Source organism: Petaurus breviceps, unplaced genomic scaffold (genome assembly GCF_028583685.1).
Source record: "Petaurus breviceps papuanus isolate PSGF00001 unplaced genomic scaffold, PetGlider_PUasm1.0 91133, whole genome shotgun sequence".
Classification (NCBI taxonomy): Eukaryota; Metazoa; Chordata; class Mammalia; order Diprotodontia; family Petauridae; genus Petaurus; species Petaurus breviceps.
Genome location: NW_027187419.1, coordinates 74,926,647 through 74,943,547, shown reverse-complemented (window position 1 = coordinate 74,943,547; position 16,901 = coordinate 74,926,647). Strand labels below are relative to the sequence as shown.

Here is a 16,901-nt window from a genome sequence, read left to right as displayed (position 1 = left end):
GTGTGTGTGTGTGTGTGTGTGTGTGTGTGTGTGTGTGTGTGTGTGTGTGTGTGTGTACTTTGTACATGTCCTGTGTATTGTGAACGTGAATTAGTATTTAGGAACTGAGCTAAGCTATGAACCCAATCTCCATTCCTCCACTGCACACCCCCTCACCATCCTATTCCCCAAGAGAGTGAAGGGGACCTTAAGGGGATTATGCCACTGATTGTTGGGGTTAAATGTTAGTATTTTTGATCCTGCTATATTTTTGAAGTAAATATCCCTTTGTAAAAGCTAATCCTATGTTTAGGAGTTTAAATAACACTAGGGTACTAGTCATTGGGACCCTAAGCATGGGGAGGGGCACAACTTATAGGGCCTTGAGCTAATGTTAGGGAAGAGAAACAACTCCAATCACCTCAGTTCCTGAGAATATTGAAAGGAAAATGCAACAGGTCTGGTTCCAAGAGAGTGGGACCATGACAACTATGTTACAGGTAAGGCCTCCTCTGGATCTAAATTGGGCCTTTCCCATTTCCCAAAAACTCAGGAGAGATTCTCTACCTGAAACTTTAATATCTTTAAAACATAAAGATGTAAATGTTCATGTTATGTAGGTCAACACAATATTGGGAGTCAAAGAATGAAATATTATGCGTTTTTCACTTCTCAAGTTTCTTCTCCTGCTGTCTTTTTTAATCTGGAAGTCTCACTTTGTTTTCTATAAAATTCTTCCCCCACCCACTTATTCGTGCTAATATTTGTTCCTTTTTGCAGCTAAAGTTTTATTTTTTTTCTATTTTTTTATCATCATGAAATAAAATATTATTCTTCAGCCTTTATATTTTCTTTTGAACTCTGCATTTAGCCTCTCAGTGACCCTGTTTTTACATTTATAATCAGAGTAGGCCCATAAAACTGAATATAGTAGGCTGCATTTTTTGTCTTTATTTACATAATGCTCATACCATTCTCTAAGACTTGTGGAACTGATGCTTAGAAACTTTTTCTACTTTTCCTCTTCCCATGTCCCCCATCAAAACATGCTTTCAAGAGGACCTAATAATCTTATTCCTAAAAAAAAAAAAAGGATAAACGACTGAGAAAGTTTAAGCATTATGTTTCCCAAAGAGATTTGCAGTGGACAAATCAAGTATAGAATTGCAGGATTTGTTAGTCTGGTTGAGGGGATATTTTTTGATCTAGAGGATCCCTTAAGGACCTATTTATCTTGTAGTAACAACAGGCTTCAACTCTCTTTGTGATTTTTAGCAAGTGAATTTACCACCCAGGGCCTCAGTTTTTCTATCTGTAAAATGGTCCTTGTTTTTACTAAATCTTAGAATGCTGAGAATGAAAGGAGATAAGAGATATATAAGAACTCTGAGAACTTAAAAAGTGCCTTATCTAATGCAAGGTATTAATATTAAAGCAATGGGTGAAATTCATTTTCATGACAACCTAGTTCAAGTTCACCCTAATTCAACTTCTGAAAGGTAGCAGTGTTAAGAGTATCACACTGTCGGGGAGACTTTGGGTTCAAGTTATAATAACATTTATATAGCATAGAAAGTGGTCTCATAACAATCCCATAAGATTGGCAGCACAGATAAAATAATAATAACACCCATTTCATAGATGAGATATCAAGTCTCCAGAGCTATGACTTTCCCGAAGGGACCTGTCAACAAGAAACAAAATCAGTGCTAGAACCCAGGCTTTCAAATGTTAGGTCCAATGCTTTTACCATTATTCTCTGCTCCATGTAAACCTGTTTCTGTCACTTCGTTTTACCTGGATCTCAGTGTCTTCATTTGTAAGATAAGGGGGTTGAACTAGAAGATTGCCAAGATTCCTTCTGGTTCTAAAATTCTGTGATTCAATAATTTTTTCTGAGAAATTGTGTCTCATCCTCAGTGACCCAAACTGGATTCAAAGAGGTACATTTAGTTTTTTCAAAAATATATTTTTGTCCCAATAATTTGCAATTACCTGTACTAATGATATCTTCTGGTAGCTCATCTCCACAGTATCTGGAGGGAAAAAAAGAAAAACGATTCTTGGATTATTACATGGGTCTTTTTACTACTAATAAAAATTCCTGATTTTTCACTTAAACAATGATTAATTTTTTTTTTAATTGAAGTAATTTTTTTCAGGGTATACCTTCAAAAGATTGAATAATTAGGGTTAAAAATGAGAGGAGGAACAAGAAATGAGAGTGTAACATTCAGTGAAAATGAAGGACACAAGCAACAGAAATATTTTGACATTTCTTAATTTGGGTTTTTGTAATTATTAATTAAAATTCTTTGGAAAATGCAAATGCAGGGTTCTTCTTTATTCCATACCATAAGTTGGCTTTGTAAGGACTAATGTCAGTTAAATAAAAGTGACAATATCATTCCCCTTTCTGAAGATATTTTTGCCAAGTACAACTATGGGATGATGTTTGAATGACAAAAGTGTCAAAGGCTACACTCAAAGATTTCCCTATCAAAAGATGAAAAGAACTACTTGGAACCATATAAAAAGCGGGAATTATGTAAGCTTCTAGGGAATTAATTAATTTAGACAAAACATATTACATAATGTAATTTAAGTAACAGAATAAGCTTTTGAAAATTACTGCATGAATAGTATCTTAGATGTTTTTAGTAGAAATCTGAAACTGGTTTAAAAGAACGAAAAGGACTTTTTTGAGACCTTGAGGATAAGGGATTCAGTTTTCTTTTTTCAATCTCATTCCTCTTTGATATACTTCTCCTTCATGTCTTCTTAAAAATTATTCCAAAGACCCATTTTCCTACTCAATAATTCTTTTCCACCAGTTTTCAAAAATACCCCTTCATCACTGCTCTAAAGCTCTAAAACTATTTCTTCTTCTTGAGTAGACATTTTATTTTAAAAGAATTCTGGATTATTTGACAAGGGATTATTCAGTGTAATTTCCTTCCATTCCTATGGAAAATTAGCGTGGAGATTTTGGAATTTGCCATACTTTAATGAAGGTACATATGTAAAAGGATTAATGTACCACTACTGTGAACTCCTATGATATTTGGTGAAGATGAGTCCTGTAGCTTCAGAAGAATAGATTTTTATTGCTGTGCTCTTTTGAGAAACAAAGAGGAAAGAATTACTATTGTTATGCATAAAGACACCTTTAAAGAGAGATAGGAAACACTTTTTTTTTAAAATATCAGGGCAACCTTAATTACTGAGAGGAGACTTGGTGATTCTTAAGAATTATTTAAACAAGATAGACAGGATGGGAGATGGTGGTATTGAAATTATAATGAATTTCCCATAACACATTTTCCTTAAATCCATTGCTAGAAGGTCAACAATTGATTTTTTTAATTGCCTATAAAACTAATTTTTAACAACAAAGAACCACAAAATGAGACTACCAATTATTACATACTATAGTAGTAAGCCAAGATTTTTCATGCCAAAGAATTCTTCTTTGTCAAAACAGGATGTTGAGTCAAGGAATATCTCAACAAATGGTTTTAGGAAATTAATACTGCAGAAATGCCAAGCCAAAAATGACAAGCTGTTACCTCTCAATTTAATTAGACATATAAAAGTCATTTTTACCTTCCTACAAAGCCATGAATATCATCATAGCTGTCATATATTTCTAAGTAGTCAGCAAGACAAGCTATGTCATCTTCAAGATTGAAGTTCAGAAAACTCAGATGAATACGTTGACCATACTTTAATCGAATATGCCAGTAACAGATTTGGTTATCTTCATATTCCCTTGGGTATCCTGGAGATTTAATTAATCTTTTTGGATCTGTGAAGACCCCTCCACACTCTTTTGCTGAAAGGGAAAATAAGTGCCATTAGGTAACAAAACATCACCCTATGTCTTGAATGAAATTTGCTTATTGGTTCCCCTACATTTATGTTTCTTTTTCACAGACTCTAAGTTGGAAGGGACCTCAAGGACATCTAGTGCAATGCATCCCTTAACAACAATCCCCTCAGTATCATATATGAAAAGGTTATTCAGCTTTTGCTTAAAGACTTTACATGAAGAGGCAATAACCTCCTGAGGCAATCCATTCCAATGTAAATAACTCTAATTGTTAGGATGTTTTTCACAAAATATTGAGATGACCCGCTATATCACCCAATGTAGTATAGTAGCACCTGTGAAATATATAGTTCATACATTTTTAAAGATTGGATGGATGAAGCAGGAAAATGAGCAGTTTAATTGATTGTGCTTTTTTTATACTTTTTGACATTCTTCATTAGTTTTTATGGTCTCCCTACTGCTTTTTTTGAAAACATTTCAGAAAATCTCTTTGCATAACTGGCAGCTATATGGAACAATGGATAAAATACCAAATCTAGAGTCAGGAAGATCTGAGTTCCAATTTGACTTCAGATACTTACTAGCTGTGTGACCCTGGGCAAGTCACTCATTTAGCTGTTGTCTGTATTAGTTTCCTCATCTGTAAAATGGGGTAATAGCACCTACTTCATAGATTTGTTTGTGAATATAAAATGAGAATATTTGTAAAGCTCTTTGCAAATCTTCAAGTGTTAGATAAATGGACAAATAATAAGCACTCACTAAATGCTTTCTGATTTATTGGCTCTTTGAATATGTAAGGATCATTACATTTTTGTAATGTCATTATCATAGAATCATTGGACTATGGGTCAAGAAGTAACTTTGGAAAAGCTCTTACTCCCTATCTGGGCATTCATTCCCCAAGGCCTGGTCCTCAGCAATCTGCTCCCCCTTTTTTTTTTACATTCTCTCTCTCACTTAGAGACCTCACTTAATTTCATGTCTTTAAATATCACCATTTTATTGATGATTCCCATATCTGTTTCCAGGCTTGAACTGTTACTCAAGTATCAATCTTAAATTTCCCATAGTCACCATTTTCACTCCATTGTCTGTCACCTCAGACTCAACATATCTAAAACCAAATGTCTATATATACACAGTCACTAATCCCTGTAAATAAAAAAAAAAACAACTCCCCAAACTATGGCTTCTTATTCATTCCCACTATGGCTATGTAATATAATGCCAAAAGAAGGCAACTTCCCAGGTTCAAAATACCAGCATAGGTGCTCTCTATTTTATTCAGTGACAAACCAAGAACAGAGAAGATCAAAACATGACATCATTCAAAATACAGCATTTACTAAGCATGATTAAATAATTTCCAAGTACTACCCCACCCCAGGACCTTCCAATCATTCAATCAATCACAAAGTCTCTGTTCTAAATACTTCTCCACCCCTAGGCTATACCTTAATTAAGTCCACCACAAAGCCCCTCTTCTCAAATGGAGATTAGTTTCCAAACATAAGGTCAAAAGTTCCCCACCCCTGGATCACAATTGAATCTACCCCAGAGTTACATCAAGTTTAAACACAGCACTTAATACCCAAATGGAGGTCTTTTCTTCATCTAGACATGAGGCAAGTTCTCAGCAATCTTAGTTCCTGGGGAGACAAGGCTTAGCAAGGCCATAAGATACATTGCCAGTCCCTTCATGAATTCATCCTCTGTCTGTAGAACAGTCCTAGAACCCCTGAACACATTAGCAAAGCCCTCTCCCAGGATTTCTGTAAACATACAACAAGAAAATCCTTCTTCAGGGCTTCTGAACCAACAGAAAGGCTCCCAGACCCCTGCAACAACAGCACTGTCCTTCACCAGTGGACAGTATTCATTCTGTCTGCAGGACAGTCTCCAGACCCCTGCAACAACAGTACTGTCCCTCACCAGTGGACAGTATTCACTCTCTGTCTGCAGGACAGTCTCAGGCCTTCTTAACCAAATGCCAGGTTCCAGGACTTCTTCAACAGGACAGTCTTTCACCAGTGGACAAATCTGGCAAAATAACATCAAAACAGACAGACAAAGTACCAGCAAAACAGCCATGTCTCCTCAGTCCTTGGCAGCTCAGGGGGCAGGTCTCAAAAGTCCAGGGCAATTCAAAGCGGCCACCAGCAATTCTCTTAGTCTCTCGCCACAGAGGTGCAGCTTCCAAAAAAGGATCTTCCGCCTCTCTCTTGTCTCTCCAAATCTACATCACCAGCTCCTCCCAATTCAGGACTTTCTTTTCACATCAACAAGCCCATCCCACAGGTGGGATTAACAAACTCTGGGTTTTAACACAATCAATTTGAAAACCAAGCCAATACAGGGGAATCTTTAATTGCCATTACTATCACATGATATGAAGTCAATTTAGCTCTAGGTACCTGGTTTGCTAGTGTGTATGTGTGTGTGTGTGTGTGTGTGTGTGTGTATGTGTGTGTATTGGGAGGGTAAACCTATAATTGCTACATTTAGTTTTATTGAATTTCCTTTTTAAAAATTTGTGTTAATGGCTTGGTAGGTTAGAAGATGGAGAGTGTGTGTGTGTCTATGCCTATGTATATCTGTGTATTTGGAAATTAATGTGATGTGACAATAAAATACACTAATAAAATAAGATTCAAAATTAAAAATAAACAATTCTCCACTTCCCTCCAAATAACAGAGCTGTCAGACAGTCTCAAGGCATCACCAACCCTATTTTTCCCCTTCTTAAAACCAGTATCATTGCTTTCTTCATAGCAGTGGGATATGATGGGCAGGTAACCAATTCAGTAAATCAACACTGCTGTATTTGTCCTACCTTAATTATTTCTCCAAATGTAATGGCATGTTGTGTTAACTATTACCATAGAATCTGAAGAAAAAAAAAACGTAGCTCAAAGATAAAGTGGGTAAAGAAAACATAACTATAAGGGCCAGCTAGGTGGCGCAGTGAATAGAGCACCAGCCCTGGAGTCAGGAGGACCTGAGTTCAAATCCAGCCTCAGACACTTAACACTTACTAGCTGTGTGACCTCAGGCAAGTCACTTATCCTCAATTGCCCTACCTTCCCCCCTTCAAAAAGCAAAAAAGGAAAGAAGGACAATAGATAGATCATCTATTTGTTTCTAGGGGTGGCCAGGTGGCACAGTAAGAGCAAGCAGGCCCTAGACTAGGGATCAGTCCAGCCTCAGATACTTAACACCCACACAAAATAACTGGCTGTGTAACCTTGAGCAAGTTACTTAACCCCAATTTCTTTATAAAACAAACAAAAAAAAGTTTAACTATATAATTCTAACGACTTCTAGATGTAATACACTCCATAAACTTGGACTAAGATTTGTTTGTTTTTTAATAGGCAAAAATTATGCTTGGAGAGATTAATAATACTGAGAAGGAAAGATGTTTTAAGATCTGATCAGTGCCTGAATATTAGGTGAAATCCTAAAAGATACAACCAGTTAGCCAGGGTTTGTATTTTCTTCTCTTGGCGGCACCTCTTCCTTCACAAAGGCACTCTCCTTCATAGTCACACACTGCCCTGGATGGTGTCCTGTATCTAGATGATGTTGCCTGAGTAGTAAATAGTTTAGGCTTTGTGTCCAGGCAGACATGAAGGAAGAAGACCTCTGGGGCATTTGTCTATCTCTTCTAGCTGTAAGGCTGAGCTGGGATAAGGCTCTCTAGGTGATGTTTGAAAATAACCCTCTTTACTGCTGTTCAGCAGAAGCTTTTAGAGGGACACATGAGACGATTCTTTTTTTTTCTTGCCTTACTGGAGGGGGGAAGGCAGGGCAATTGGGGTTAAGAGACTTGCCCAAGGTCACACAGCTAGTTAAGTGTCTGAATTCAGATTTGAACTCAGGTCCTCCTGACTCCAGGGCCCTGTGCTCTATTTACTGCACCACCTAGCTGCCCCTCATGGGACAATTCTGCTTAAAATGAATACTTGGACTTTATGGAGAATGGAATTTTCTTTCATTGAAAATGTTTGGGGTGGCTAGGTGGCCTCAGATATTTAACACAAAAAAACTAGCCATGTGACCTTGGGCAAGTCACTTAACCCCAATTGCCCTACCTTCCCCCTCCAAAAAAAAAAAGCAGAAAATGTTCAAATAATTTATGAAAAGTAACATGAAGAAGGGTCCTTGTTTCACCTCCACTGCATGGTATCACCTTGGGCAGTTGACTATTTTGCCTGTGCTTGGGCCCAACTCTGCTCTAACATTTGATCTAGATATTAGAGAAACTTTGAAAGGGGGTTGTTGAGGGAAATGGAGGGGAAAGACTTACTGTTGAGAACAGGGCAGGATAGAATTTTTTTTTCCTCGAGGGAGCAAACTCCCTAAAATTCCACATTTTTTAAGGAAATCACCTACCTATTTTTCTGGCTGCCTCCAGTTGTTTATAGGTGGCAAGGTGCCCTCCTTCATATTCACATACTGCCTTTGCTTCTGCATAAGTAAGCTGATATTTGCCAGCACGCGCTTCTCTGTGATAGACTCCTGCTGCTTGTTCTGTAAAACGACAAAATTTCAAAAAATCAGTATAATGGGTCACATCCAAAGGACGACTGACTATATGTCTCTTAGGGCTCTGGACCTCAAGGATGTGCTTGATTGAATTTCCCAGTACTCCATTTCCTTTGAGCCTGTGTTATCACTGGTACAGGCATATTGTATCACAAAGACTGTATTTGAGGGGAAAGAAGAGGAGAAAGTCACATGGAGATGATCATGGAAGTTCCTGGCATTGAAATAAGGGCAATAGAAGCAGCATAGTCTGCTAACAGGCTAAGTGAAGTTAAAAGAGAAAGATCTGTTGCTGCAGTTTGGATGGTGGAAAGTGGCAAGTGCTATGGTCAGAGATTCAGATTCTAAATCGCTGAATCTTCTCTTCAGGTCAGTTCAGTAATGACAGTGACTTTGCCATGCCCTGCCCAGAGAGGAGTCTTCTAGGATTGTTTCCCAAATTTCCCCAACAATTTCTGTATGGATCAGATCCCAGGAATGTGTGCTGAGATTGTTTCCTTATACTTTATGCCTATTACTCGATTGGTCTGCTGGTACAAACTGAGTTTAGATGAATTTAAAAATTCCTGTCTGTGCTGGAATTGGTGCATGAAGCAAAGAAAGTATTCTTTAATATCTATTATGCCTCATACTCAATGAAGTTGTTTATGTAGATCCAGGGCCATGTGGAAAATGGACTCTATCATTATCACTCAGTCTTGTAATTCACTGGAAATTTTATGTCTAATGTTACATTACGTCAGCTATTTTAACTGCCAATTTGTTTTCCACAACTGTTCACTTTGGGCAGTTGACTTTTCTTTGTTAGAAAGTTTTGGGAAAAAAATATGAATGAGGGGAATTTTAGGGAAAGAGGCAAAAAGTCAAAAATTAATATTTTCTCTGAACTATCAATCCAAAAGTTAAAAAATAGTGATGTACTTAGCACATGTAAATCATAGTAACACACTAATAATATGCATAAATGTATTATAGATATAAAGTAAAAATGAGGTGATACAACATTCTATCAACTAGAAACTCCTATTTACATGCTAGTAGTGATAGTTGATGTTGAAAATGATGATGCTCTGATATCATAAGACCCTGCATTATTATTTGAATTATCAAAGAAATGATTAATAGTGTTCAGTACAGAATCACTATTAAGCATAATTTCTTTTGTACTAATTCTTTTAAAATGCTGAAGGCATGCATGAAATGTATACTTGGCAACAGAGACCTTTCTGTTCATTGTAAATAGAATGGTCATATAAGAAAATCTGGAGGAGTCATTGGGGTGAATTTTTGGTCAGATTCAGAACTTTTGAAAATCAGGTTTCTTTTCTATATCTAAGGTCATGTCAGTCAGTTCAATGAAAAGTACTAACTAGAAAAGTAGTTGATTTGGGCTGTACTCAAATTATTTTTACAATGGAATTATATTGAATATATACCTAATGTGACTGATTACATAGAAATTAGTCATCAAGATTCTTGAAAAAAAGTTTAATTAAAAAAATAATCTTTTCAGTGATCTTTAGGGAGAGAGAAACACAGTCTGAATTTACTTTTTGAAAGAATGAAGCTGATGAGGGGCGGCTAGGTGGCGCAGTGAATAGAGCACCAGCCATGGAGTCAGAAGGACCTGAGTTCAAATTCGACCTCAGACACTTAAACACAAAAATTAGCTGTGTGACCTTGGGCAAGTCACCTAACCCCAATTGCCCCCCAAAAAGCAAAAAAAAAAAAAAAAAAAGAACGAAGCTGATGGAATAATCGCCATCTCCAAGGGAAGCTCAATAGGTATTTAATAAAATGCTTATTGACTTGACTACTCAAATACCAAGGAAACAATTACTTGCATTACTTTTATCTGTGCATAAGAAAAAAAGTGATAGTGAAATCACCAAGTGTAAATTTAGCATTAGTAAATGTGAGAATGGTATATCCTGTAAAGAAACAATTTTAATAATTATGGGCAATTAATATGGGTTTTAACCGTACTGCTCTATCATAGTGAGCCTGACTGTTGGACAAGAAACTTGAGATGCACAAATTTAGAGACATCTCCACTCCAGTGTTCATATGAACTATTTGTACCTGACCTGAGATAGAGCCATCCTAGCTCATATTGATCTGATCAGTGTCTGATTAGACAAGTACCTTGTGCCCAACATAGTGATGTCATTTTGGTCTCTTTGAGAGTGAAGGATGACAACCAACCAACTGATCTTTCTCAGGAGCCTTTATTGCATATGTGGGTATGTGCCAGAATTCTGTACTGAACTTTCTTCTCCTCTCTCTCTATATGCTTTGTCCCAGTGAACTTATCGGCAACTACGGATTCAATCATCATCTCTGTGTAGATAGCTCCTCAACCTATATACTCAACCACTCTTTCATTCTCTTTGCCACCGTTCAGAATGTCTGACTGTCTGCTAAACATATTCACCTGGATGTCCCATAGGCATCTCAAACTCAATCTGTCTAAAACTTAGCCTGTGGAATTCCCTGAAGGATCACAACTATAGATTTTAAATACCTTTCAATAAATAGAAAAGCCGTGACTTTCTTTGGACTTTGACTTTACTATTGAAACATAGAGAGGGAAACAAATAAAAAAAGAATATAATGAAGGCAGAAGAAAGTAATGAAAATTGATCCATCCTGTTAATTTACTTGGAAAAATATCAGACATTTGATGAGAATGACTAACAGTGCCTGAAAGTTCAATAAACAAACTAAGAACTGGGCAAAGCCTTAAAGAAATCCAAAACAAACAAATGTTGTATTGAAACAAAAAATGTATTCCTTTATATGTTAAAAGATAAGGAAAGCATAAGATGAGAGGCAATGAGAGGTATTGGAAAGGGTGTTGAATCCAGAATGAGCAACCCTGGATTTGAATTCTGGCTTTATTTTTCACTTGAATAGTCTTGTGCACGTCTTTTAGTTTCCCTGAGTCTTAGATTCCCCTTCTGTAAATTACTTCCATGGCCATTTCCCCCAGTACTCAATGTACCTTCTTTCATGCTCCCAGACCTCCTAGGTCCAGAGGAAATATTGGCATGCTATTTGTTCCTCACTACCACTTCCAGAACCCTACCATCATCATCCAGAAACTACCACCCTGGTTTCGTCTCACTATCCACCTTTTCTCTACTTTTGTTGTCTGCTAGTATAATTACAAGTTGTGCTGACTGGACTCACTACAATCTGATTTCATGTAATTTCAACTGATCACTTATTACTGCACCCCAATCTTTTTGCCTTGCCTGATTGACTATCATACTCCTGATAGCTTCTGTTACAAAAGTTTTCTTCTCTCCTCCATCTACTTATGCCAATTCCTCCTATCTCCCTATCTCAGATGAAGAATAAGTCTCATACTTCCATAATATTGAGGTCATAGGACCAATCTTCCTCTCCTTGGCAATTCTACATTTCAAATGACTGCAGCATCATCCCTCATCCTCTCCTCATTTCCCCACTCTCAGAAGGAGAGAGTTGACCCTTCTTTGTTAATGTTTATCTCTCCACTCATGCCCTCAATCTCATTAACTCCCTCCAAATTCTTCTAGGAATTTGACCCTTCCATAATCTCTTTTCCCTAATTTTCAGCTTCTTATCCACAATTTCCTTTCCTTCTACCTATAAAGGTGTCTAAAAACCACCCTCTCATTCTTCAAAAATCTTCATTTAATCCTACCATCCCCTCAGGCTATCATCTTATATTTCTCCACCCCTTTACAATCAAGCTTTTTTTTTTTTTTAAGTCTGAACTCCTTTTGTTCACTGCTTTCTCAGACCCTTCTAATCTGGATTCTGTCCTCACCATTTACCTCAAACTGCTCTCTCAATGGTCACCAATGATTTCTTTCTTACTAAATCTAGTCTTTTCTCAAAGTTCATTCTTCTTGACTGCTCTGCATTGTTTGCCACTGCCAACCACCCTTACCTTCTGGATATTATCTGCTCCCTGAGTTTTAACCACACTGTTATAGCCCCATGTTCCTAATTATTGGACTGATCCTTCTTAGAAACCTTTACAGGATTTAACATCCACTTCCTTCCCTGTGTTTGTGGGTGACCCCAGAATTCTGTTCTGGACTTTTTTCACCTCTCTCTCTCTATATATATATACCGTTCTCATGGATTCAACTATCATCTCTATGGAGATAACTCCCAAACCCATATACCTAACCATTCTTTTGCTCTCCCAACACCAGTCCAGAATGTTTGACTGCCTGTAAACAGGCACATCCATCTGGATATCTCAAACTCAATCCATCTAAAACTGAACTCCTTATTTTACTCCCCGAGCCCATTCCCCTCTCCTAACTTTCTGAATTCTGTTGAATGGCAGCACCATTCTTCCAGTCCTCTCCTGCAGCTCTCATGGATTCGCTGTCAGTAAAACTATTAACCCAGAGTCCATGAATTTGAAATATACAGTAGTTTGAAGATTTCCTCAAATAAAGGGTTTGACAAACAAATGAATAGTTCATACCAAATTATGAGGCATGTTTAACCAATTTATGTGTTTTACTCGGAACTTCTTTAGCTAATTATAGATTAGATTCATCCATTAAGGGGGTATACTGCAGAACTTAGAAAAACTTTTAATTTTTAGAGTAACTATAGGTACTCAAATTCTTAATAATTTTATGTAAATATTCAAAAATTCAGAATTTTCATATGTTGAGACTGGTCTTTAGGCAGTCCTAACATTTTACCAAATAGCAATATTATATATGTAAAATAATGGCTAGCATTTTATATAGCACTTTAAAGATTTGCAAAGTACTTCATAAAAATTTTCTGATTTGATCTTCATAGAAAGCCTGGGAGGTAGGTGTTATTATTTTTCTCGTGTTATGGATGAGGAAAACAAGACAGAGGTTAAATGACTTGCCCAGGGTTACACAGTAACTGTCTGAGGCAGTATTTGAACTCAGCTCTACCTGATTCCAGGTCTATCATTCTATTCACTGTGCCACCTAGCTACATATTATTGTTATCATCATCATCAATATGTGTGTATATATATATATATATTTATAAAAGTTAAATAGGGTTTCTACATAAGGAAATAAATGGATCACCTCTGTCTCTAGTCTCTCTGTATCTTAGAAAGGTTATAGTGGAAAGATTAGAGAATTGCATCAAGGAGAATGGAGTTTTAGTTTTGCCTCAACTATCAAATGGTAGTTGTTTGACTTTGGGCAAGTCACTTAACCTCAGTGGTCCCCAGTGATGCTATTTGTAAAATATAAATTGGATTAAATGATTGCTGAGGTCTGTCCCACCTCTAAAGTCTTTTGTTTCTGGCACAGAACCACTCCATAAGATGATTGAAATGAATTCTGTGTTCTGTTTGTGTAATGACAAAATATTTTTTTTCCTTTAAGTTTTCAGGTCACTATTCCTAAGAAGGTATTCTAGTCATATTAGCCTAATCCAGGGGTCAGCAAACTGGCTCATGGGCCAAATTCATCTGGCTGCTTGTTTTTGTATAACCTGCAAACTAAGAATGGCTTTTACATTTTAAAATAAAATTTTATTGTATTTAATTATTGATTAGATTCTAATCAATCCTAAATAATTTGTACTAGGTTTATTAATTAATAATTGACATCAAATTTAGGTGATAAATCATGGGAATAAAAAAATTATAATTCAAGTATAATATAACAAGCCAAAAACTCTGTGGATATTTTAATGCCATAGTGGCAAAGAGTTGGTATTTATTCTTCTTCCTGTGGGACATAACCATTATCATCTACCCATACAAAGGTTTTGTAAAGCACAAAATTAACATTTTCCCCCTTAAAACAATCTGTATTCTAGAGCACAGGAGGAATATCTCTGCTACATTGGTAACCGTCAACTATTCTGCTTCTGGCTGAAAAAACAAAATGCACATATTCTAGCAGGAACCTTGATGACATGCAATGTAACTATGTATACACACACACGCATATGTGTGTATACACATACACACACATATATACATACACAGATGGGTGTATATATGTATATGTGTTTATGTCTATATATATTTGCTGTCTTCCTGGCAATAAATATCAGCCCAACTTCATCCGAAGAAAAACATTTGTTCAGTGAGAAAATGGTTCATATGAGCAGAATAAAAATGAAGAGGAGAAGGTAAGACTCTCCATTGTAAGTCAGGCTTCTTAATGAAATCCTCATTGCGGCTCTTATTACAAGCATGACACATGCTGAAAGGAAAAATGATCTGAACCTAGCTTAGCTAGTGTAAAACTAAATCCAGACAGATCCTTTTACATTTCATGACCATTGTTGTTTCTAAATTTTCGGCACTGTTCTTTCCAGTTTCCTTTCTGCACTTAAAAAAAAAATCTTTCCATTTTGACAAAGGAGACATAAAGTAATAAAATCTTATTTGCATTTTGAGAATTGGGCAAATATCTAAAAGTTAATATTAGAAGTGGCTGGAGAATTTGAGGTATTTTCTTTGTTCTGTCATTTTCTTGATTTTTTCTTTGGTGAGGAGGGGGCTTTTTGTTCACATTTGGTGACATACCACCTTTAGTTTTTACATGTATTTTGCTAAACCACATTCCTTTTTTTTTTTAATGAGATAAAATCTCATCTAAATGTGTACTGAGAGGGAAAGGAATGAAACAGAATATTGTCAGAAAGATATCCTTGTCTTTGTTTCCATATGCCACATGTAAATTTTGCTAAAACTCAATAAAAATTGAGAGAAATATAAAGCTTATATATATATTATCACTGTAGAAAATACTTTAAAGATTTTTGTATATTACAGTTTAGAGTCCAAACTACATTTTCCATTTATATCAGAAGCAAGTTCAGATATGGAGGAAAATTCATACAATGTAAAAACAAAAGATATCACTTCAAATTACTTTTTAAAACAACAGATAATAATTCTCCCCACCTCCTCCAACATTTTCTAGGATCTTCTCCTGAAAATGTAACATACGTACTCATATGGAGAAGAACATAATCAAGACATTTATGTTAAATGTGTTCAAAAGTCAATTATTTTCTCCTCTAGGAAATTTATTCCTTTAAAACTACTTCTAAGCTTTAAAGGAGGGGAATAAAGCCTTAACAATATATCACTAACATAGTAATTTCAGAATATAAATCTCATTAAGATCTTTTTTATGTTTTCTTTATGCAACATTCACCTATAAATGAATTGGGGAGAGCTCACTGGTTTGGCATACTTCTCTACAGTTTGGAAAAATAAGACTTTGTTCTCCTAACAAAAAGCATATGAATGAAGTTTCTTACCAAGCCAAATGGAGTTGTGAAAGATTCCATCTTTGAATCCCCATCCCTGAGTCTCATCCCACAGCAAAACAAAGAAATAAATTAAGGCGATCATATCTTCAGTTGCAGAAAATGGGTAACAGTCTTTTTGGGAGCTACTCAGGGTAAACTCTGAAAGCAGCTGCTGAAATTTGACTGGAACATCTGGTTTCCAGATCTTTTAAATAGTTTTTTCAGCTGTGAGGTCAGCAAGTATGCTCCAATTGCATTCGCAGCTGCATTGTAACACAATTAAGACAGTGTCTGAATCTATTAGTCTGACTCATTTGCGTTGGAGTATAAAACTGAGAGTATAGAGTAATTGTCTAAATTCTAAAACTGATGGGAAAATTCTTGCCCATCCAGACATCTCCTTTTGTCCCTAGAGCTGACAAATATTTTATTACTATTGAGAAGTTTATTTTACTTGGTAAAATAGAGTAGATATAATTTTTGTGGGTTAAGATTCAGCGCTGGTAACAAACTTTTAAAAGCAAAGTCCCAATGTCATTTTCAATACATCAGTCTTGGTAACAGGACTGCTATTCTTTAATTTACCCAGGTAGTAACTTCAAAACTGGGATACCTCGTTAGTCTCTCTCATGTCAATGATATTTAGAAGTGTTCAAACCAAAATTATACAAATTAGGTATGCCCTAATTTCAAGTACTGTTCTAGTGATGGGCTTGATGAGGGAATAATCATTTATTTACATAGTGCCTACTATGTGCCAGGCACTGTGCTAAATACCTTTTACAATAGTATCTCATTTGATCCTCACAACAACCCTTGGAGGTGGGTAATATTTTTATCCCCATTTTTACAGATAAGGAAACTGAGGGAAAGAAAATTAAGTGAGTTGCCCAAGGTCACATAATTAGTAAGTATCTGAAGCTGAATTTCAACTTTTTTTTTTCTGATTCCAGGACAAACACTCTATCCACTATGCTACCTCCGACTCTATGAAGCCTAAGGATGAGGGAAGGATCAGTTTGTTCATTCCATTCTGCAGTGAAGGTAGGGGGCAATCCAGTTCATAGCTAATGAGTCTCCCTGCCTCAAATCTTTCCATTTTCCAATTGATCTTTCACACAGCTTCTCAAGGTGATATTCCTAAAGTACAATTCTGATCATGTCACTCTTATGGGGAAAAAAAAAAACACTATAGTGCTTCCCTCGCACTTTCAGGATAAAACAATGCCTCCCTCCCGCTCCACCCAATTTG

General features: G+C 36.3%; 1 protein-coding gene across 1 annotated transcript in view; it reads right to left on the bottom strand.

The window, feature by feature from the left end:
* The window catches only part of TNFAIP6 (TNF alpha induced protein 6), a 492,222-nt gene that overhangs the window by 4,120 nt on the left and 471,201 nt on the right, over positions 1 to 16,901 (bottom strand). The window contains exons 2-5 of the mRNA XM_069080185.1: positions 15,659 to 15,834; positions 8,209 to 8,350; positions 3,586 to 3,819; positions 1,975 to 2,015 (exon numbers count right to left, since the gene is read on the bottom strand). Coding sequence (XP_068936286.1) covers positions 1,975 to 2,015; positions 3,586 to 3,819; positions 8,209 to 8,350; positions 15,659 to 15,752 — 511 coding nt within the window. The 5' untranslated portion in view covers positions 15,753 to 15,834. The remainder of the gene's footprint in view (positions 1 to 1,974; positions 2,016 to 3,585; positions 3,820 to 8,208; positions 8,351 to 15,658; positions 15,835 to 16,901) is intronic.